The sequence below is a fragment of the Sceloporus undulatus genome, chromosome 2 (assembly GCF_019175285.1).
Source record: "Sceloporus undulatus isolate JIND9_A2432 ecotype Alabama chromosome 2, SceUnd_v1.1, whole genome shotgun sequence".
In the NCBI taxonomy this organism is placed as follows: Eukaryota; Metazoa; Chordata; class Lepidosauria; order Squamata; family Phrynosomatidae; genus Sceloporus; species Sceloporus undulatus.
In genome coordinates, this window is record NC_056523.1 from 80,591,492 (window position 1) to 80,616,153 (window position 24,662).

General features: G+C 43.1%; 1 protein-coding gene across 1 annotated transcript in view; it reads right to left on the reverse strand.

The window, feature by feature from the left end:
- Positions 1 to 24,662, reverse strand: part of PDLIM7 (PDZ and LIM domain 7) — a 58,965-nt gene that overhangs the window by 21,236 nt on the left and 13,067 nt on the right. The window contains exon 3 of the mRNA XM_042451825.1: positions 1,092 to 1,243. Coding sequence (XP_042307759.1) covers positions 1,092 to 1,243 — 152 coding nt within the window. The remainder of the gene's footprint in view (positions 1 to 1,091; positions 1,244 to 24,662) is intronic.

The following is a 24,662-nucleotide window of genomic DNA, read 5'->3' on the forward strand; positions in this document are numbered from 1 at the left end:
GATGGGGAAGACCTGGCTGAACGAGACTACATGTGAAAAGTATCTAGGAGTCCAAGTAGACCACAAGTTGAACTTGAGTCAACAGTGTGATGCGGCAGCTAAAAAGGCCAATGCAATTTAAGGCTACATCAATAGAAGTATAGTGTCTAGATCAAGGGAAGTAATAGTGCCACTCTATTCTGCTTTGGTCAGGCCCCACCTGGAATATTGTGTTCTTTTCTCGGCACCACAATTCAAAAAGGACATTGAGAAACTGGAGCGTGTTCAAAGGAGGGCGACTAAAATGGTGAAGGGTCTGGAAACCTTGCCCTATGAGGAATGACTGAGGGAGCTGGGGATGTTTAGCCTGGAGAAGAGAAGGTTAAGAGGTGATATGATAGCCCTGTTTAAACATTTGAAGGGATGTCATATTGAGGAGGGAGCAAGCTTGTTTTCTGCTGCTCCAGAGAACAGGACCCAGAACAATGGATGCAAGCTGCAGGAAAAGAGAATCCACCCCAACATTAGGAGGAACTTCCTGAAGTAAGGGCTGTTCAACAGTGGAACACACTCCCTTGGAGTGTGGTGGAGTCTTGTTACTTAGAGGTCTTTAAACAGAGGCTGGATGGCCATCTGTCTGGGATGCTTTGATGGAGGCTTCCTGCATGGTATGGAGTTGGACTGGATGGCCCTTGTGGTCTCTTCCAACACTACAATTCTATGATTCTAGGATAGCAATCCTGTTTGCAGTGTGTACTTTTAAATACCTGGATGTAAACTTTCAGCAAAGTAACTGACATTGTCTTTTAGTTAAATGCCAATGCAAATGCTAGTTAGCCTATTTAGAGTTTGGGGTAGTTCCATTTTGGGACCATGATTGCCAGAATCTCCTATATGGTCTCCTATACAGACTATAGTAGATAGGAGATTCTGGGATCCAGAAAAAGCAACTTTCCCAACCTCTCTTCTATTATTGTGAATTGAGTCACTGCAAGGTTTGAGTCCAAGAAGGTCATGATGGTTCATTTCAACTCTTGCTCATGAACAGCATATCTTCCTCAAAGCACAATTCAAAGCATTCATCTCCCAAAGACTCAGTGACAGTCTCTTACCTGCTTAAACTGAGGGAAAGCTTATCGCCGCAGGCACGGATCTTGTTCTGCGCTTCAATATGGGTCATGGTACTGGTGTTCTCTCCATCAATGCTTAGCACCCAGTCACCTACTCCCACACCCGCCTGGGCTGCCTTACCCCCAGGTGTGAGCTGTAAAAGAAGGGAGGGAAAGTACAAAGATTCAGTTATACAGACAGGTGCCAGCATACAAAGGCAAAGGTAGGTAAGTAAGAATTCCCTGCCCAGCATTGCCACTATGTTCAATGACGCAAGATCTGGAACAGCCAAGTCATTAAGAGTTTAGTTTCCAACACTTCTGCTATGATTCCTATATAGTGTAGAAGTTACAATATTGGGATAGGATTGGAAAAAGCTGGGTTCAAGTTCATTTAGCCAGGAAGCTCACTAGGTGATCTTGGTCCAGTGATTCTCTCTCACCCTAACCCATCTCATAAGGTTGTTGAAGGATAAAAGCAAACAAACCAGAGTGATGCATACTACCTTGAATTCTTTGGGGGAAAGGTAGGTTATAAACATACAAATAAATACACAGAGCATGCAATAAAATGGTGTGGTAATAATGTCAGATAATTTTGCTGAGAGGCAGCATGGTACAGTGACTAGAAAGCTGGCTTGGATGTGAGAGATCTAGGTTTAAGACCTGCTCAACCACAAAGTTCATTGGGTGCCCCAGCAGGTCACCAACTCCCAGTCTAACTCTTCACAAAGCAACTCCCTGAATTCCTACAAACAACATATACACTTAACAAAATATACACTTCAGAACAGTTTGTTCTACCTCACACTCCCAACTGCCTTGACAGGAAACTGCTGTGCACTAACAACTCACGGGCTGATCCTCCAAAGAAGCTGCTCAGATCTAGCTCTGAGTCTTTGCTTGGATGAGCAAGCACTCTTCTGTTAAGCTTAAGGCAAGGCAGCCCTACCATAGGCCCTTTCCATATAACCCTGTACCTACTTATAAAAGAACTTTAGCTAACCATGCACACAAACAAAAACACTTTAGATAACCATTGTCCCACAGCACGCCTTAAGAAATAAATATAACAAATAACAACAAGAACATCACAAGCAAACATCAACAGAAGTGCATCTGCCCAAGAGATACCAAGGATCATGCAATACAACAACCATTTTGAATTCCTTTATGCATGTGGATGCCCTTTTTTGGATGTTGCAGAGACTGGTATTTACTTCCTCCCTATGCAATGCCTAAAGTGCCTTCCCCAACCTAATGAAAAGCCCCTGAAGCCACTCTGCATGGCCATTTTGTGCTTCACGGTGAGCAGGCAGGCTTGTGGGAATATCTAGATACACCTCCCCCATAGCCAGACACAGAATGATCACAGGAGTGCTGAGACCCCTGGATGACCAGGGGGATCTCAGAGCTGATGTCATCATTTCATACCTGGTGATGGGGGAAGGTAGCAAGATCACTTTGCAAAGCACAGAATGGCCATGTAGGATGGCTTCAGGGGATTTTTAATAAGCCAGGGAGAGGATAGCATAGCACAGACTCAGAAGTTGGATTGAGGTCTATGTATTATTGGGTTCAAGGGATTTGGTGGCTTAGCAGTTAAGATGCTGGAGATTATCACACGAAGGAGGCAAGCATCCTCTTCCCGTCATTAAATTGCCATTAAATCATGTTAATAGCGTGATCGGGGGAGGATTATAACATACCCCGGTGCTTATCCCATTCTTGTCTTGTCTGTAAACAATAATGGAATTTCCATTAATACCAAATGACGACTCCATTACTGTTTACAGATGCAACAAGAACATAAGCGCGCAGGGGTGTGATAATCTTCCCCCGATCCTACTATTAACATGATTTAATGGCAATTTAATAACAAGAGGAGGATGCTTGCCTCCTGTGTGTTAAAGCCCACTGACTCTGTTGACCACAAAGTCGGCAGTTCAAGACCCAAGTGCCACATGACAGTGTGAGCTCCCATCACTAGTCCCAGCTTCTGCCAACCAAGCAGTTTGAAACCATGTAAAAGTGCATGTAGATAAATACAGTGGTACCTCGGGATACGAAATACCCAGGTTACGAAATTTTCGGGATACGAAAAAATCCCATAGGGAATTATTGTTCCGGGTTACGAATGTTTTTTCGGGTTACGAAAAAACTTTTGGTGCTTTTTTCGGCTTTTTCGCACGGAATCGCGGCTTTTCCCCATTAGCGCCTATGGCAATTCGGCTTACGAAGGCTTTTCGGGTTACGAAAGCGGCTGCGGAACGAATTACTTTCGTAACCCGAGGCACCACTGTAGGTACCACTCTGGTGGGAAGGTAACAGCATTCTGTGCAGTTATGCTGACCACACAACCATGGAGTTATCTTTGACAACACTGACTCCTTCAGTTTAGTAATGGAGATGAGCACTCCCCCTTCAGTCAGACACGACTAGACAATCATGTCAAATCATGTCGCCTATTATTAAGGTCTATGTATTAAACTAGCAGTTTAGCACCAATGACAATCCAGCTCCAATGGTACACTGTGGGTGTTGGGGCAGGAAGCAGAGGTCCAAGACAGATTCCCATTGTTGTTTTTTAGGGGTTTTTTAATTTTAAAAAATCCCACATGTACCACAGGCCTGCCACTCTGCTAGCAGTCCCTTCACAAATGTAGCCCCCTCAGCTGGTTTCTGTTCTTCCAAAAAGTCTGATAGCACTTTCAGATGCACAATCTGAGAGCTCTTCTGCACCGTCAGATCTAGTGGCTGCACATCTCATAGAATCAGTTAACACATTTCTGTCCTTCCCTACTTGTGCCTGAAAGGTGTCATGATTGCCTTCCTTCATGGCAACTCATCTGATTGTTGAGTACACTGGCTTATCACCCTTGGGTCACCGTGACTAAAAATAAGCAAGAATATGAGACTTCATTTTGTCCACCAGAGGGTACTGTATGCTAAATCTGAGAGACCTCTATAAATGTAAATGTGTATATTCACTTCTAAGACTCATAGCTTCTTAAAGTTTCCATTGTTTTCTTATAGAGCCCTTCTGGATCTCTTCCCTACCTTATTCCCTCTGCCCTGCCTTATTTTGATTCCTGATAAACTAGCATGATGCAGTGATTTGAGTGTTGGACTATGACTCTGGAGACCAGAGTTAGATTCCCCACTCAGCTATGATACTCTCCTTGGGCAAGTCACACTCTCTTAGCCTCAGGGGAAGGCAATGGCAAACCTCCTCTGAACAAATCTTCCAAGAAAACCCCAGGATAGGTTTACCTTTGTTGTTGTTGTTGTTGTTAATCACTTTTGAATCAATCACCTTAGGCTTGCCATAGGTTGGAAATGACTTGAAGGCACACAACAACAACAACAACAACAGAATTGGACCTGAAAGCTTGCCGTGACTTTCTGTCAACAGGTGGTTTCCACCAGCACCTCTGTGAACCCCACCCCTAAATTGCTTGGAGTTATGCTACATACTTTTTTGCCTCAAAGGAGAGCAGGGGAAAATAAGATATCCCTTCCCAGAGTGACAGGAAGCTCTTATCTGTGCATGCGTGTTGTTTGCTTTAATTCATTTTCAACTTATGGCAACCTTAACCTGAAGCTATCACAGGATTTTCTTGGCAAGTTTCTTCAGAGGGGTTTGCATCATCTGAGGCTGAGAGAGTGGTTTTCATGGCCAAACAGATATTCCAACCCTGTAGTCTAACACTATGGTGGCTCTCTGGGTTCTTAGCTAGTTGCTACCAATCCCTTGGTTCAAAGCTCTGGATTTCCTTCCCTGGCTTTGGGCTAGACGAAAAAGGGAGGAGAGGGCAACCAATACTAATAAAACAGAATCATGCTCAACTGGCCTGCCTCGCAAAGGCAGTTGTAAGCACAGCTTTACTACAGATCCTTTCCAACAACATTTGCAGGACAATTTTACAAAAACAATATTGAAAAACCATCTAAATAAAGATTAACTATATAAAGATAAAAACTGCTTTCAATGAAAATAAAAGAAGGTATCAGAAGCATCAAAAACAAAATGAAAAAGCTGCACAAATCTAGTTCAGTCAAGATTTAGGAACGAATTTATATGCTGGGGTGGGGCATGCAGGAGGTATATGGGGAATGAGGAGGTATCTGGAATTTTTTAAATAGTATAAAAGTGGGAATTTTCAGCAAGTGTCTGTTTTCTCATGCTTGCACAGACGAGTTGCATCTTGCATAAATTCCTCCAGTTCTAGCTGGCAACGCAGGAGCACCACCATCACCCCCTCTCCTTGCCTGCTTTGCATCCGGTCATTCTACTGAGATTCACTGAAAAAGTTGAGCAATGGCTGCATTTTTACTGTGCAATAAAAACAAATTCTCTGAAGGGCCTAGAGCCTCTGGGAGAGTTTTAACTTGCTGATGAATGCACCACACCAGACAGAACAGCTAAATGTAACTTTCTCGTTGTCAGCTGCTGTCCCAAATTGCACTTCTTGAGCCTGTCAGCTGGAACATGCTGATTCTCACCACATTGCATAGTGCATCTGCAGATATTCCTGTCCTTCAGCTATTAATACGCTCAGCATTCAGTTATTACAAGCAAATGAACTGGGGGGAGGGGGGAATCTTTACCTAGCGAGCATGCATCCCTCCATCAAATGTTTTTTATTTTGTCTTTCTTTGGCCTTTCTTTCTTCCCTTCCAATATTTTGTGAGTGTGCATACACCTCTCTGTCCTTGGGTATACAGCTAGAATTAAAAGACTGAGTGAATCACTTCTGTCCAGTATCTCAAAATTAAATTATAACAGTAAACAAACTTCTCCAAAGGCATTGAACTATCCAGTTTTAGCCAAAGTTACAAGAATCCCCCATGCTGGCCAGTGCAAGCTGTAGACCAAAAAAGTCAAGTTTCCAAGCTCTGATTTTAACCTAATATATTTTTGTTGCTTCTCTCTTAATACGCTGCAGAAATGTGGTAGGATTAGCAGCTTCAGAGACCCCCCAGAAAGAGGACAAAACAGTGTAGAGACCACTGTAGGACTGGCCAAGGAAATCTCATCTCCTGTACAGACAATGGACAACAAAACAACAGCAGTTATATAGGCAAAGCTAATTGTTAAATGAGAGCGTCAGTGTGGTGTAGTGGTTTGAGTGTTGGACTACAACTCTGATGACCAGGGTTTGAATCCCAGTTCAGCCATGTAAAACCACTGGGTGACCTTGGGCAAGCCACATTCTCTCAGCCTCAGAGGATGGCAAGAGCAAATCCTTTCTGAAGAAACTTGCCAAGAAAACCCCATGATAGGTTCACCTTAGGGTCTCCATAAATGGGAAACAACTTGAAGACAAAAAGCAACAACAAAATTGTTAAATGAAGGGAGAACCTGGTTTCAAAGCAGATTAATTTCCTATAGGAGAAGGAACATATTTCTTTCTACAACTACACCCAATATATTCTCAAGGATTATTCAGACGGCAAAAATAATCCTGGTAGAATGTGGGATGAATTTGTGTTTATCACATGAATTTTGAATGCATCCAATTAAGTTGGTGGGAGCTGCCAAAAAACCCACAAAACCCAGGATAATCTTAGGTTTTCCCCCCCTGAGTTTTCCTGAAAATTCACATTGTCAGCTGTGTGAATAACCAATGCAAACAGACCCAGAATAAACCAGGATAAAACTCTGCAGGTCTTGAATGTGTTTCGAATACAACTGCATCATCTACTCCATCTTTATTTGCAGTGCTGACATGTGTGGACACAGAACTCAAGAAACGTGCACAGATGTGGTTCCAAAAAAAATAAAATAATGTGAACAACAAATCAGGAACATGAGTGAGGTTGTAAGCCGCTTTGATTGTTTTTACAAAAAGCAGAGTAGAAATAAAAGTTTTATTTATTATTTTATTAGGTTATTCACAGTCAAGTTGCAAAACAAAATGTGTGAATAACCCTTCAGTTGAAGCTGAACAAACTGATCTGAGTAGAAATACCACATGACACTAAGTGTTGTGAAAGTGATGACACCAAGTTCTGAAGTAAAATTCTGAAAAGTTACTTTTTTGGATCACAATCTCACCAGATTAAACATGGGCACTAGAAAAGTTTTAAAAGATAACTATTCCAAGCTCTCTCCTGAACAATGAGCTTCTGTGTTTTCTTCCATTCTATAATATTCAGACACTGTTGTCATTTTTAAAAAAACACAGCTGCAAGGCCTTCTGAATTTAATTTTATTTGAATGTTGGGCTGCCCTGAGTCTTTTTCTATCCCAACCTTTAAAAAAAATATTTTCAGGCCCCCAGATGCCATTGTTCCAAGACTAACCCCCACTGCAATCTCTGCCCTAAGTAGATTTGTTTCATCATGAGTTAGGATCTTCTTAGAAACATTCAGGTCTGAGGACAGCAATAATTTACACAACATCAAAAATATTTGGGAGTATCTCAGAAAAATGAGACTTTGAAGAGCAATCTTGCTTGCAGCAATGGCAGAAGATCATTAGGCACCCTTGACTGAATAAAGGCCCTCCCTTTCCCCAGGCTTGGAAACTGGAAGTACAAGAGAAGGCCTCATGGAAGTACAAGAGAAGGCCTCATTTATTACTTCAGAAACACAGTAACTAACCAGGTTTGTTTCCCCTTCTTCCCTGGCAGGACTTTTGCCATAAACAAGCAGAAATACAGCAGGTAAATCTGACCTCTGAGATAAAGCTTTGCCCATCCACTGAATTTCTGTTTATCATAGGAAAACTACTCAAAAGAAGAGGTTGACAACCCCATGCAAAAGTAAATAGTTACAGTTCCACAGCACCAGAAGGTAACAGATCAAATGAAAGCCTCCTGCTTTATAATACATGTGCATTGAACAGGTCCACTTGGAAATTGTACATCATCTCCTACCCATTCCAGTTATGAGATCATAAGAAGAGCCCTGCTGGATCAAATTCAAGACCTTCCTAGGTCACCATTCTGTTCCTGCAGTGCCCAACAAGATGCCACTTAGAAGCCCACAAAAGGGACATGAGCATAGTATTGTATCACCACCACCCACTGCACAATACTGAGGGGCATACTAGAGATGCCATAACCCGTGGCCCCTGTGACAAACCCGCTTTTGGGGCCCCCTCCCGGTCCCGGTCCGATTTGGCCCCTAGCCCCGGTTCGGTCTTCCCCTGCTCCTCCCCTCGTCCTGCGCGGCTGTGCGCCACTCTCCCCGCTGGCGCACTGGCGTAGCTAGAGAGCAGGTCTTCAGGAACCTGCCACTCAGAGCTTTTGCCCGCCCACGTTGGATATATGCCTTGCAAGAGGCCTTACTTTCCAGGTTACAGTGAGAAAAGAAAAAAAAAGGCCATAATGTTCATGTTCACTGGGAGCTCAATGCCTCATCTTTAAATGTAAACCGCGTCGTATTCTTGCAATCTTTATCACAGGATCGTTTTTGAGGCCCTAAACAATTTGACTTGTAATATGCAAATTTCTCCGAAGCGACCAATGGGAAAGAAGCAATCAGCCTCCTCCCCTTGGTTGGTTTTCAATGGCTGTGTGTGAAGGAAGAGATTTTGCCTTGCTTGTACATAGGGTAGCTTTAGGGTAGCAAAAGGCTGCAGAAATAGTTTGACCCCCCCCCTTAACAATCCATGGTCAGTGCTATGGGATTCTGGGAATTGTAGTTCTTGTGGCACCAGAGCTCTTTGTCAAAAGGAGGGCTGAATGGTCCACAGGGGGCGTTGCCTGGGGGCAGAGCCTCTTGCCAGCAGTCTGCGGTGGAAGAGAGGAGGCTGCGATGATGAGGAAAGCAAGGGGCTCTCCGGATGGTCCTGGCCACTTCCCTTGGCTCCCTCCCTCCTCCTCCTCCTCCTCTCAGAGTAGCCACAGCCAAGGTGAGATGCTCATTCACACTCCCTGGCTTTTCTCTCCCCCGCCCCCCTCTCGCACTTTGAGACACCTTTAACTGCCAAAGCTCAATGCTCTGGAATTCTGATATCTGTGGCATTTGGCCTTCTCTGTCAGAGAGCTCTGGTGCCACAATAGACTACAATTCCCAGGATTCCATAGCACTGAGCCCTGGCAGTCCACGCAGTGTGTTTTGAACCATCCTCAAATGAATCCAGTCCCTAGCTTTTATATCTCTCTCACACACTGCAGGAATAATAACCCACTTTGAGACTGCTTTAACTCAATGCTAGGGAATCCTGGGAATGCTAGTGTTTGGGAGACATTGAGACTTCTCTGTCAGTGATGGCTCTGAGGCCACAATAGACTACAATTCCCAGGATTCCCCAGCACTGAGCAGTCTCAAACTGGACCATTTCCTCAGTGTGGATGCACCTGGTGAGGCATCCTGGGCACTGCAGTTCAACTACGTTTGGAGGGTTATGGGACTCCCTGTCAGAGATAGCTCTGGGCCACAGTGTACTACAATTCCCAGCATTCCCCAGCACTAACCCAGGACAGTTAAGTCACTCTCGAACTGGATTATTTCCTCAGTGTGGATGCAGCTTTGGTGAGGATCTCTGGGCATTTCAGTCCAGCATTGTTTTATTTCTGCAGTGTATTTTGGACCAGAGACAAGGTGACCAGGCATCCTCCTCCTTTTCCAGGACATGTCCTCCATTTGGATCATGGCTAAGAAGCATGGATTTATAATTACATGGGTGTTTTTAGCTTTTATTTTTGGCCATGTCCTATATTTTATGCTTGGGTGCCCTACATTTTGGGGTGAGGACATTGGTCACCTTGATCAGAGAGCTTTCCAGGGGTTTAACTGCCATTCTGCAGTGGTGCTGGAATAGACCACCATTCCCAGAATTCCATAGCATTTAGCCGAGGCAGTTAAAATGGTCTCAAACCAGATTATTTCTCCAGTGTAGATGCAGCCCAAGCCTTTTGCCTCTCTTATGCCTGAGATTTCAAAGCCCAGCCCTGGCACCACAACAAACTACAAATCCCAGGATTCCATAGGATGGAGTGATGAGAGTGAAAGCAGTGTGGCAGCAGCCTAAGTGTGCTTAATGCAGTTCTTAACACGGTGCACCTCTTGCCTACAGAGTCTCACAAGAGTTTTTTGTTTAACAACTTGTACCCATTAACTCCATTTCATGTCTTCTTTATTTAGTGGGGAGGAATACAGACAAAACAAGTCAAAATGAAGGAAAACCAAAGTCCCTTGACCAAGTACACGCTTCTGAGAAGTATACTTGGTGAGACATCTGAAACCGAGGGCAAATCTACTTTTTGTTTAACCATGTTCTATATGCATAGCCATGTTAACCCATGTTCAGTGTTAAACCCAAAGGGTTTGGTTGTGGAATAAGCCTCTGAAATATGCAAGAGGCAATGTTAAAATAAAGCCATGTTCAATGCCCAAATGTGCTGTTTGGAATGGGGAAAGGGGGGTGGCCAGAAAGGGAAGTACATTTCTGCAATCTGTCTACGAATAATGTCAAAATGTCCTCTATTTTGATAATGCCTAAGAAACATGCATTTATATTAACATTTCTAAAAAAGCATCAATTTTTGCGTGTCCTCCATTTTTAAAAAATGTGTCCTACATTTGAAAATGTTGTCCTGCATTTGTCCTACATTTGTCCCGGTTTGGAGGTCCTGACTTATGGCAACCCTAGGCATACCACCAGAGATACTGGGTGATAATAACATAGCCACTATCATGACGTGTCTCTACACATAATCTTATATAGCATGTACTTTAGTTAAATCCAATATTATGCAAGCAGACTTCTATGCATACAGCTGAGACAGCAATTGCAGTCCACAAGCTACACTGAGTCCCAATGAGGCCTTTACAACCCTGAGCCACCAGTTACCCACCCCCCACCCCCCAAAAAAGAAAAAAAGAAAAATTGGATGGTCTGACAAGGTCCAACATGGCTGAGAACTGCTGATCAAAAATAAATACTGTGCAAACTAGAAACCAGAGGTTATGTGATATCACTTCTAGTCATATTGGGTGTAGTAGTGTGGCCTGCCAGGGACAGGCAGGCAAAAGATTCCTCCCTTCAGAGTTACCCACCTCTGATGCAGTAGAAAGTTCCCTTCCCCTCTTCCCTTTGACATTCCTGCCCATCCCTGTTAAGTGCTCCAGAGGATTCTCAAACTTCTAGAGCAAACCTGCCCACATGTGTATGTTTGTAGGAAACTCCTTACCCAGTGCCATCATTCAGGTAGAAGAACACCACTGAACATAGTTCCTTTTGAATCCACTGACACTGAAACCATTAACATCATGTGCCATCATAGACCACAGCTTAATTAAGTACTGTGTGAATACATATTCCATTTTTTCTGAATCTCCTACCACTCAGTTTCTAGATAGCTGTAGTTCTAATATTAGGAGATAGGGAGGAAAACAATTCTCTATCCTCTGCTGGGTGGATAAAGTCTGGCCTGTTGGTTATATGTGGTCCTGAAAATCTTTTTTTCCCCTTCAGACCTCCAGGGCCACCAATGTGGAGGGAGGGTTTGTTTTTTTTTAATGCCCACAAATAGCCAATAGGACTCTCAAACATCTGGAGGGACACCATTTTGCCATTCTTCCACACACACACACATTTCAAGGTCTCTAGGGGTCCTGCTTCAGCCTTTAGTCAAATCAGGAAGTGATCAGGCTTCCTATTCCTGTTGCATCTTGTTTTGAAGGCTTGTAGATAGAGCTCCCTGAACTCAAGGCCTGGGTCCTCTCACATCAAGGTTGAGTGAGAGCACTTCCTTGGAAAGTGTGTGTGTGTGTAGTATATTTTCCCCATCTGTTACACTTGTTTTGATTTGAGTGTCACGCTCCATGCAGCTGTAGCTGATGTTCAAGGTACAGTATTATGCTAAATGATCTCAACGGAGGCTGCCACTTGTAACATCTTCATGGCTTGCTCCCCATGACATAATAAGGAATCATCTCCAGGCCTCACACTTTGAGCCTGAAATCTTAGTGCCTGGGATAAGCCCTGACCAAGTAATCTTACTTGCATAAGCCCCCCCCCCCCCAAAAAAAAGGCTTTTAAAAAGGAAAAGGGGGAAGGCCAACAGTGTCCCGTTTTAGCATTACTGGCTATTTGGAGGCAAAAATATTTGGCTCTCTACATCTTCCAGGGTCTAGCAGGTGGCCAATGTTGTTTCTACCTTTGGGGGAGCTCATTCCTCATCTACATCATATATAATATTCCACACCATACATAATATTCCACCTTTTTTTTCTTAACTAAACTACTCGAAACTTAAACTAAAAGTTTGGTCAAGCACCTTGATCATTTGGGTTGCCCTTTCTCACAAAATTACTATCTCATGTGCAAAGCACACCTGGTACATAGACTCAATGAAGACGTAAATGCTACCCATGGGTGGGATTACTGGGTGGGAAGAAGAGCACAGAATCAAGTTTAATCAGTTGTGAAAAAGAGATTAGGAGTGACCCTAATTTAGTCTTAAGCACAGTCTGAAGACATTACTTTTGACCTAAATCTAATAGTGTCCCAACGTGACTTTGTTTTTGTGGTGGTGGTGTGCTTTTAAGTTATTTCTGACTTATGGGGAACCTACCATGGGGATTTCTTGACCAGTTTCTTCATAAGGGGTTTGCCAATGCCATCCTCTGAGGCTGAGAGAGTGTGACTTGCCTAAGGTTATCCAGTGGGCTTACATGGCTGAGCGAGGATTTGAATCCTGGTTTCCAGAGTCATAGTCGAATGCACAAACCCCTACACCAGGCTCCTCAAAGAATACTCCACAAGAACAGAGGAAGCTAGTTCAGATTTAATCAGGCCACTGCTCCTCCAAGCAGAAGCCAATAATCTGACTAGAAGTGGTCAGCAGGATTCTGTCCTAGCCTTACTTGTTGGTCTTCCACACTGAAGAAATAAAGCAGTTTGACACCACTTTAACTGTCATGGACCCATTCTGTGAAATCTTGGGATTTGTAGTTTAGTGGTGTATTGAGCCTGTTGTGTCAGAAAGTGCCTCAGCAAACTATCCCACGACTCTGTAGGATGGAGTCATGGCAGATACAGTAGTGTCAAACTGCTTTATTTCTGCAATGTGAATGCACTCTTGGAAATCCCTGGCTGTGTCTAACCAGGCCCAACCATGGAGTTATCAAAATTCAATGAAACTGGTGAGTTCAGGGTGGTGTAGTGCAATTTATCATATACTGTGTTTTAAAGATCCACTTTGAAAACTGGCACCTTGAGGGCACACACAACAGAACATCCAAAGAGGATGAGCAGGGAGGAAGGAATGGCTGAAATGGAAGTGCAAGAGAAAGGAAACATATGATCCTGCAACTTGACTTTGATCCCTTATACCCCAGGTAAGTGGTCTGCACTGAACAACTGCGGGGCCCTTATGAAGCAACTGCTGTCTTGTCATAGCTGGTGTTGCTCTTTGTCAGTATATCAGATGCCACAAGGCTGTCTGTATTCTTAACAACAAAACTTGCACAATGTAGAAGAGAAGCTGCAGTGCCTCATTCAGAAAGAAAGGGTGGAAAGAAAGACAAATAGAATTAATGGCCTGTAATGAAGGCAGCTAAACTGAGACAGAGAGTCAACCTTTAGCAAATGTTGTTTGGCTAGCGTATGAGCAGAAAGACAGGTACATCCTGGAACCTTCAGAAAGGTATCCATCAATGGTCAAATATTTACTGTTTTAAGGACAAAAGCACTTGCAGCTATGAACAAAGACTTTCAGTCTACATACAGCACAGGCAAGAGACTGGTAAGGAAATCTAGTTCCTCCTCAGCTTCTGTGCAGGCTACCATCATCAGAAATATTTATATTAATATTAAAATATTAATAGTAACATATCTCCAAAACCTCAGGAGGAACAAAGATTGAAATTCTATGAACATTTAAGGAAGATTTTCCATTTGAGCATATTCAGGGGTGATATTCATAAGTCTAAAGAATCATGGATTGCACCATCTAGTTTTACTTTAGATCTTCATTTGTGACTTCCGATGTCTTTTTCTGTATCTTCAGAGACTACAGTACTTTTATGTTCCAAGCAATCATGGGACTGTGTCAGCAGCTTGCTTCAGGACCGCAATGTCCATTTGCTGCAGTCGCAGAGCAATCGGGGGCCAGAGCAGCCTCTGGATGCTCCTTCTGCCCCATCTGCTTTGCCCCTATGTTAACTGAAATGTAACTCCCAGAATACCTTATGTTAGCTATGCTGGCTAGGGTTGATGAAGCAGGTTGGAACAAAAATGCCTGTAACTCTTTGGAGGGCCACAGTTGCCTACCCTGTAAGACTGGGCCAATCAAGCACGTTTCAGTAATTTGAGGACTAAAATGGGAATCTTATCCCATCTTGGGCTCTCCCAGAAATATTACTTTTTTAAAAAAAGAGCCCCATACTAGTTTCCTCCAGACAGTATCAGCCATGTCCCTACAAATTCAGCATTGCTCTCCCTTGATACTATCTTTGAGGGATGCCAGGCTTCAGTCAGTTCTCAACATGTTGTACTTTGTTCATAAGAAAATGGGCATCTCTCACCACATATAACATCCATTGCTCTTGTAACTGCTGCGTGAAATATGGCAGCACCTGAACATTGCAGCTGAAAAATGGGGGGCAGTACATGTCTTTCTCTACCACGTTGTAAATGCATCCCACAAAAAAATCTATTGCTTTCATTTCATTGTTTATTTGAAGTTGTATACAAACTCTTCTCCATGCTGAAATACATGACTGCTCCTCACACTCATCATTTAAAACAAAGTTAACTTGTGATCCTCTATACATTGCTAGACTGAAATTCCCATCACCCCTACCCAATACTCAATAGCAATGGCAGTCCAACATTTGAAGGGTCAAAATTTCCTCACACCTGATTTAGAGATAGATGTCTAGTAAGTACAGCTATCTTTCCTTTCCATTCCATTCCGATTGGATAATGTACTGTCACTTTTTAGCAGTTTGTTGGTGGAATAGCACATGCACTCAAGGAGCACCTGGGTAAATTTCAAAGGCTACAGGTGGAAACATCTTGTCTTCTGCCACACAAAACCTTGGAATTCCCAGGCTTTTTTTCAACTGAAACCTAAAACTCAGATCAAAGGAAAAATTTCCAGGTTGTACAAACAGTAAACTGTCATCAATTTTTTCCATACAGATGGACCACACTAAAGAATCACATTCAAAGCCAGCCTTACCATCAGGCAGAGTAAAGTAGCTAGCTCAGATGTCAAAGCTGGGAGGTGCCCAGAAGGTTTTGTTGTTGTTGTTCACCACTTTCAAGTCGATCCTGATTCATGGCAACCCTGTGGATGAGACCCCTCCAAGACTCCCTATCCTCCACTGCTCTGCTTAGATTCTGTAAATTCATAGCCATGACCTCCTTAATACAGTTCAGCCATCTAGTATGTGGTCTTCATCTTCTTCTACATCTTTCCTAGCATTATTGCTAGGAAACCCTCAACCTTTCCTAGCATTATTGTCTTTTCTAAGGAGTCCTGCTTTCCCATGATGTGGCCAAAGTATGACAGCCTTAGTTTAATGGCTTCCAGGGAGATTTCAGGCCTGATCTTGAGCACCACCTCTCAAAAATGAATTGATTTTCTTCGGATCTGCTTTCTTCACTGTCCAACTCTTGCATCTGTACATGGTAATAGGGAATACAATGGCTTGTACAATTCTAACTTCCATGCTCTGTTTATGTATATCTTTATTCTTTAGGATCTTCTCTAGTTCTTTCATATACACCTTCCCCATTCCCTGTCTTCTTCTGATTTCCTGACTGCAGTCCCCATTCTGATCTGTTTGATCCAAGATATGAGAACTCTTTCACTATGGTGCTATCAGCTAAGATTCATGAGCTGCGTGCACAATTTGCCTTGTGCCCCCTACTTTCTGCCTTGAGGTATAGTGGATAATGTTGAAACAAGATTTAATTGTCAATCCTGTAAGCTTCTGTAATAAGTACTGGGAAGTTGGGGCAATATCTTGTCCTTTTTCCTGGGTCAGTCCTGCAAGTATTTATTATTTGATGACCATTTTAGCATGTTTCCTTTACAGCAGCACTATTTAAAGTGGAAATCAATAGAGAGGGCCAGCTCACAAGGCACTGGTCTAGTCCACCAAACCTTTCCAGGAAAAAAAGAGAATGTAACAATGTTGCACAAATATGGTACTGATCCCTGGTACATTGGGGGAAAATGCTGCTCATCCACATTAAATAGTTTGAGAAGCAAGGATCTAGCACTCTGCAGAAGAATAACTGTAGATATGTAACAATTTCCCAGCCAGCTTGTTATATCTTTGCAGAAACTATGTGGCACGACATTGGTAGGGGAACAACCTAACTTCCACTTACACAAAATTGCTTCTTAGCCTCCCACTCAGATACACAACCAAAAAATGAAGAGCTATGTTTTTCACCATCTCCCGCTCCCACTTTATTTGGCATCAGCATCATGCAGTGTCCTGAAAGACAATAGGCATTTCTCATGGTTCCAGTGGAAGAACCATGCGTATAACTTTGGAGAAGAGAATGGAGCAGTTCTGATGAAGTCAGTGAGGCAATGTCTTTTCTGCCTCATTCTTCCTGAGGCCCACTCTAGGAGAGGTGGACAAGGGAGAGCTTGGGAAAGTTACTTTAAAAAAAAACAACCTCTAACTCTTCTAACCAGCTATGCTGGCTGAGGGATGATGGGAGATGTAGTACAATATAGCAACCAGTCCAAACTTTGGGGACGGAGGGGAGTGATTCTAGCAATCTCCAAAGTTTTAAGAGAAACTTTACCAGAGGACGGGACTCTGAGGCAAAAAGCCTGGAGTGAATCAATGTTTTTCTCATAACCTAATCCATGTGTCACCCTCATGCCTCTCACGCTACAAAGCCACAGGAATTTCTCCAGGCCTTATGTCTGTGTGGAGAGGGGATGGGATCAGCAGCTGGCCCACCTCTCTGCAGGCTCACCTCTTCCGCTATCTCATTCATCTCTTTCTGTCAGTAGACAGAGACATTAGCTCATCAGCAGCAATGCAATACCCACGCTGGGGGGAAGTGAGGCATTAACCCAGAGAGCCTTCCTGCTCCACTGGCCTCCATCAGCAACAAAGTGAGAGGAAAATAGGCGCATGGTCCCACAGAACCCAGCTGCGTTCTGAAAACTTAAACTCCAGGCATAAAGTTAGTAAAGGGAGACTCATCAGGAAGCGAAATTAGAGATTTTGGGTACAGCAACCCACAATCTCAAGTCAAATGTTAAACAAGTGGTTTCTTTAAAGCATTTTAGACAATACATACACACATCAACAGAAAGAGAATTACAAAGGTCATGGATTGCAGCGGTCTGCACAGCCCCTATGTTCCAGAGGAATGAACTAGTAAAACAACCTCTGAGTATTCCTGGCCTAAGAAAAATCTATGAAATTCAAAAGGTCATCATAAGCCAACAGGTAAATTGAAGGCACACACCCACACAAATCAACTTCAGTCTTCTGAGGGTACTAAATTGCTTTGTTGTTCTTATTAACTGTCATCAAGTCAACTTCAACTCATGGCAATACTTTGAATGAGACTTCCAAGTCATCCTACTATCAACCATGCTGCAGTTCTTCCAGACTCATGGCCATAGCTTCCTTGATTGGATCTATCTCTCTGTAATGGGGTCTTCCTCTTTTCCTGCAGCATTGTTGTCTTTTCTAGTAAGTCATGCCTTCTCATCATGTGTCCAAAGTACAACAGTCTGTTTAGTCATCTTGGCTTTTAGGGAAAGCTCAAGCTTGATTTGCTCTAGGATCCATTTATTGGTCTTTTAAAAATATTCTGTGGTATCCATAGAACTATTCTCCAGCACATTTCAAATGAGTTAATTTTCTTCCTATCAGCTTTCTTCACTATCCAGCTTTTACAACCATACATAGAAATGGGAAACACAATGACTTGTACTAAATTGCTGTTGGTGATAGTGGTGTGCCTTCAAGTTGTTTTCGACTCATGGAAACCCTAGTTTTCTTGACAAGATCTGTTCAGAGGAGGTTTGCTATTGCCTTCCCCTGAGGGTGAGAGTGTGTGCCCAAGGTCACCCAGTTGGCTTCCATGACTGAGCTGGGGATCGTACTCTGGTCTTCAGAGTTGTAGTTCAGCATTCAAAGCACTATACCACATTGGCTCATTGCTAGACTGATAGGGGTACTAAAATGAAGACAAGATAATCATATTCTGAACTCATCCCTGCCTGCTACCATCACTTCTGTCTCTTCAGATTCAGCCCAGTAGCAAGAACAACAGTTTCTCAGCGTGCTGGTCTGATGAGGGGAGTTATAATCCAAATGCATCTTTAGGGCAGCAAGTTGGAAGATGTTTTCCTACAGCAGCCAAGAGGTTTTGCGCTCATCTTTGTTAAAACTAGTTTGCGCCAGAGTGACTACCAAGTTCCCAAAGTGTTCTCAAAAATTTCCAGGACTGGATAATCCTGACACAGTAGGGCTACCAGGACTATTGGAAACTACTTTGTATATTCTCCCGAAGGCCTTCTTTATCCCAACGCTGGAATACAAAGGCAAACAGGCAATCCCATCTTTGAGAAGAGACACACAAGGACCAGGTGTTTTCTCCATACCACTGTGTCTCTGGAACCACTAATCCAGGCATCCACTTTTCTCCTTTCCTTGGCTGACACGTCCTATTAGATGGCTGGGAGGCCAAGGGGGGAAATACTGCATTTGAGGTGATAGCATAGATGTGATTAAACATCCTAGAGCTATTCCTGGCTCTTTGGGAATGTAGGTTCTCCTGGTCCTTTGCAGTCCTCTTTCAAGTCTAGGTCAACATGAACATAATACTCCAGAGGACAGGATCAAGATTCAAAATGACCTGAACAGACTAGAAAACTGGGCCAAAGCTAACAAAATGAAATTCAACATGGAGAAATGTAAGGTACTGCACTTAGGGCGGAAAAATGAAAAGCACAGATATAGGATGGGGGACACCTGGATGAATGAAACTACGTGTGAAAGGGATCTAGGAGTCCAAGTAGACCACAAGTTGAACATGAGTCAACAGTGTGATATGGCAACTAACAAGGCCAATGCGATTTTAGGCTGCATCAATAGAAGTATAGTGTCTAGATCCAGGGAAGTAATAGTGCCACTCTATTCTGCTTTGGTCAGGCCCCACCTGGAATACTGTGTCCAGTTCTGGGCACCACAATTAAAAAAGGACATTGACAAACTGGAGCATGTCCAAAGGAGAGCGACTAAAATGGTGAAAGGTCTGGAAACCATGCCCTATGAGGAACGACTTAGGGAGCTGGGGATGTTTAGCCTGGAGAAGAGAAGGTGAAGAGGTGATATGATAGCCCTGTTTAAATATTTGAAGGGATATCGTCTTGAGGAGGGAGCAAGCTTGTTTTCTGCTGCTCCAGAGACTAGGACCCGGAGCAATGGATGCAAGCTGCAGGAAAAGAGATTCCACCTCAACATTAGGAGGAACTTCCTGACAGTAAGGGCTGTTCGACAGTGGAACAAACTCCCTCGAAGTGTAGTGGCGTCTCCTTCCTTAGAGGTCTTCAAACAGAGGCTGGATGGCCATCTGTCGGGGATGCTTTGATCTGGATTTCCTGCATGGCAGGGGGTTGGACTGGATGGCCCTTGTGGTCTCTTCCAACTCTACGTTTCTATGATTCTGTGAAGTTTCTGCTGTCAAACTCCTGAGGGCTGGCAAAGACCATTGGGAGTGTCCAGCAGCAAACTCTTACTTTCTAACCCAGGATGGAAAATCCAGGCTTTGATTGTGCCACACTGAACAACATGACAACACACATCACAAGAGACCTGTGTGAAAGACTGCTCTAGCCGGGCTGGAAAAATCAGAACAGCAATCTTCCCAGGGTGAAACTACAAAAAAGCAGTAATAACAAGACAGTCTCTCTTCCTACTGCAGTGAGAGCAAATGGATGTGAGTGAGTCTTGGAGGCGAGCAGCTGAGTATAGAAGGTGACGAGGTGTCTTTAGATACCCAAATAATTATTCCAATGTTCAAGAAGAAGATATGGAGAAGTCAGATTCAGCATGTGCATGACTCTCCAAGGAAAAAGAGCAGCCAGTTATTATGCCTGCAATTGTAAATAGAGTCAGGCAATTTAGACATGTGCATCATCCTTGCTGCAAGTGGCACAAAAATAGGGGTTTTTTTTAACACTAGAGGGTGCTGTACTTTACTGGTGTTTTTTTATAATTGCTTTTAATTCAATTATGCTTTAAACATTATTTAACTACATATTAATATTATTACTTGTAATGTGCTTGATCTGTAGTTAATCTTGTTGTGAGCTACACTGATACCCAACTTTGGGAGAAAGGTCAAATACTAAACAAACTGTGCCCTCTAGAAATGTTCATTAAAAAACAGAATCCATTAGGCTGGGAAGCAAAGCTAATGGAGGACTACCCCAGATATCCATTTTCTGGGCCACTAAAATGCTCTCCCTCCCCATTTCCTTCCTTGTACACAATGAGCTAATCTAAAAACTACCATCTCCTTTGGACCGCACATTTAACCAGACTGCCTGGGCAGGAAACTCAGAGCCTGAGGACAGTCAGTCTGTCCCCAGCAATGCAACTCTGCTCATGCCCAAGTATCCAGCACAAAAAAGCAGAAAGGTCAGTGTTTCTGGAAAGAAACACTTCCTGCCTGTGGTGGAGTTTCAATCCTAGAGCCAACCAACATTATCAAACATGGTCTGGCTTTCTGCAAGGGAGGGAGCAGCTTCCTTCCTTTACTCTCCACCCCTTTGGCCTTTTCCTTCATAATCCTTTTGCATTTCATCTTATTCCTTCCCTGACTTTCCTAAACACTGATGACCTTCACACTGGGGAGTCCCACACCTGCTTACTGCAGCTTATGGGACAGTAACCTGAGACAACTTTACACACTCATGTACATGCACACAGCCCTCTTGCTCGGATGAGTAAAAGAGGCACAGTGTTATTAACTCCCAAGCAGAGAAGGAAAATCCCCCCCTCCAGACTTTTTTAAAAAAATTCAGCCCAGCTGTTCTCACAAAGTGTTTGTTCAGAGGAGTTGTTGTGTTTCACTCTGACTTATGGATATCTTTTCCTATGCTTTTCTTGGCAAAATTTATTTCAAGGAGGTTTTGCCACTGCCTTCTTCTGAGGATGAGAGAATATGACTTGCCCAAGGTTACCCAGCAGGTTTCAATAGCTGAGCAGGAATCTGAACCCTAGTCTCAAGAGTCATAGTCAAATACTCACACCCATTCCCATTATTCAAAGTGTTTTTCATTTCTTGTCAGGTGCCTTTATATGCTAATTTTCCTCCAATGAAATAAAGGGGGCAAACACCATCCTCGTCCCACACTATACACTCCCAACAACCCTGTGAAGTAGACATGCTGAAACACTATGACAGGCCCAACATTACTCAGTGGGTTTCATGGCTGAGTGAGGGGCTAGAATCTGGATCTCCAGAGTCCTAGTAATGTATTTTCCTGACTCTCAGTGCAGCTGTCAAACCTCTGGTTCATACTTGGGTTCTGCAGTCATACCATAAAAACACAGAAATTGTTATTTAGTACATACAGAATTCAGCAGCCATTGCAATAATGTCAGTGTTCACTCACTCTTTCACTCCTTCTGTGCACACAGGGTATGTCTCATCCAGTTTCCCCTCAGGTTGATGCCCCACCCCTACCCACCCTTCTCCCAAGACTGGGACTCAGGGTGACTGACTACATTAAAAAATAATACAATTAAAAACATACAAAAATAGTACATTAATAATATAGTATTATTATTATGGCTAGAGATGATAGCAGCTACAATCCAAAACATCTATAGACAACCAACATTGGGAAAGGCTGGTCTAGACCTTACAGCTGTGAAGCACAGTTTGAAGGAAAGCAGCTGACTTCCCAAAAAATCTTCAAAGCCAAAGAGTGCTAAACTTGTTTCCAATGGTGGGAAAGGACTTTAATTCTTTGCTTTTCATTATGGCCTTTAAAATGGCAAAATTACACAGTTCTACACGACTTTTCTGACTCAAGATATAGCATTTAACTTAGCACTTCTTAGTAAAGACTTCTCATGTGTTTGATGGATCTGCAGAATACATGTAACGCTGCTTTACAGCTATCTTGGTGGTAGCCTGTGCAAGTACACCCAACAGTTATGTTTGAAAATAACACTAAACAGGAGAGTTAGGGATTCGTTTTTGAAAAAATAAGACCTTCAAGATATTGTTACAAATGTCAAATCCAATGAATGGCAGCTCCACATGCAGTCTCTAGGCTACCAAGCATTTAGCACAATGTCTCCAAATGGGGAAGGAGAGATAGAGATACACCTCTCTGACCCAGCCAATGGGCTTCCTTGCACAATGCCCACCTTGCTCCATCCCTGTTTGAACAGCAAGAGGTATATTTTTATCCTGTTCTCCTTCTGACCTCAGCAGTTCTCCTTCGTTTTCAAAACTCAACCCTGAGACAGCTGAGCAAGCCAGGTATAAATTACCCCCCACCTGCTCTTTTCCATCACCTACCATGGCCTCATCCTTCTGCAACCACAGGCACCCAACATCTGTGACCCATGTTTGATCCTCTTCCAGAGCCTTTTTATAGGTGGCTCTTCAAAAGGATCTTCTAGCAGTATATTCTGTTTATAAGAACACAGATTCGGGATTCAAAAGGAAGCAGACCAACCAGCTGTGACAGGAAGAACCATGAATCAGAGCAAGGAAATTGATCCCCTGTCCTACTCTAACTCTGCTAGTTTGTCCATCTTAGTTATGTGAGACCAACTAATTAAAATAAAAACAAAGCAAACCCCAGGTTTCTCCATCTATATGTGAGTTGCAGGACAACTCTGACCCATCAGTTTCCTCATGGTGTCACCACTGCACACATTTCACCTACTTGCCAGAGTGTGACTCACACATCATCCTTCTTATAGGCATGAGCTATGCAGAAGTCACTAGTTCAACAATGAGCTAAAGGAAGCTGAGAAGCACAGGAGAGTCACATGCCTTGTGAACCGTTAATTCGAAGGCACTGAGTTAATGAGCCAGTGGTTTCTTCTGTACTACGGCTAGTCAACATTTATTTCGTACCCACCTTGCAGGGCTGAGTTCAGACAAGTGTTAAGCTCTCTGTTTCTGTGTCACAGCTTATCCCATCAGTGCAAGAAGATGCTCCAGATCAACTGCCAATGGGGTTGTGGACACTGTAGTCCAACAGACCTTGGGGTTTCCTAGCTGAGGAAATCAAGTTTGGAGCATCCCACATACAAAATATGTTCATCTCCTAAATATATGAGCAATCAACTGTCTAGTACAGGAGGGCTTTTCCAAGTGCTCCTGCTGAGAACACAGCACAGTAAGTAGTTTAGCTACAAGGCTTCTTTAAGAAATCAGTTAGCCAAAGTTCCAACCCAATTCCGATAACACAGGACATGTTGCTCTCCATAAGTTGTTGGATTACAATTCACATTAGACTGAGCTAGCTAAGTCAATATTGAGAAATGATAGGAATCGGAATCCAATTTCTGGAAAACCACAGATTCACCATCCCTGCTCTAGAGAGAGGGGTGGGCCAATGCCATCAGGCCTCCCCAAAGGAACTGAGCCCTTCCCAGAAGGCATCTGGCTCCATCCTCCACTCCCTTCCCCTTTTGTGTCATGTCTTCTTAGCTTGTAAGCCTGAGGGCAGGGAACCGTCTAATTAAAAGATTGTATGTACAGTGCTGTGTAAATTTACAGCGCTATATAAATAAAGCTTAATAATAATAATAATAACAATAATAATAATAATAATAGAGTGACTCACTGACAAATTCTTCTGCTCCAGCTACGGCTCCAATTCCTTTCTTTGGTGATTATCACACACCACTGTATCCCATCTTTCTCCTGACAGGATGTATGCACATTTAAGTGTCAAAGACGGGTCTTATCACATTCACCCATGGCCATCCATCTGCGGCCTGTAGCAACCCAGGCTTTTCCAATTGATTTTTAAAGATGGGGAAATCCAGTCTTTGAAAATCCGCTGGAAAAGCCCAGGTTGCAGACAAGCTGCAGATGGGGAGCCACAGGTGATCGTGGTAAGACCCATCTTTAACACTTAAACACACATGTGCAGTATCTGATTGGGAGAAAGACGGGATACACAGTGTGCGATAATCTCCTTTGTTTCTGGGCTTGTAACAAAAACAAACACATTTGGACCAGAAACCATTAGTTGCTAACCCCTTTCACAGAGTCCAAGCAAGCCTTAGACAACTGAGAAATCATAATTGGCTTCTGCGTCTTTTCATATTATTTGGTCTCCAGAAATTCAGATTTTAACAAGACAGGGTGTAAGGGAATTATACACTCACATAAACGTAAAAATTCTTTTAACAAGCCCAAAAGCCAATCTTGAGTGGAGAAAAAAAAAAACTCCATGGGGTCTACCATACCAAAAGATGAAACAAATCAACTCTGTACCCAATGGGTTCTCCCTAACCTAGCAGACAAGGTGTCATGCTCAGGAAAAACCAGGCTTTTCCTGCAATCAGTCCCAAGTGAATATTAGCTCTATATTAATCTACTGTAAAGTTTTGACAGCACAACTACTTTAG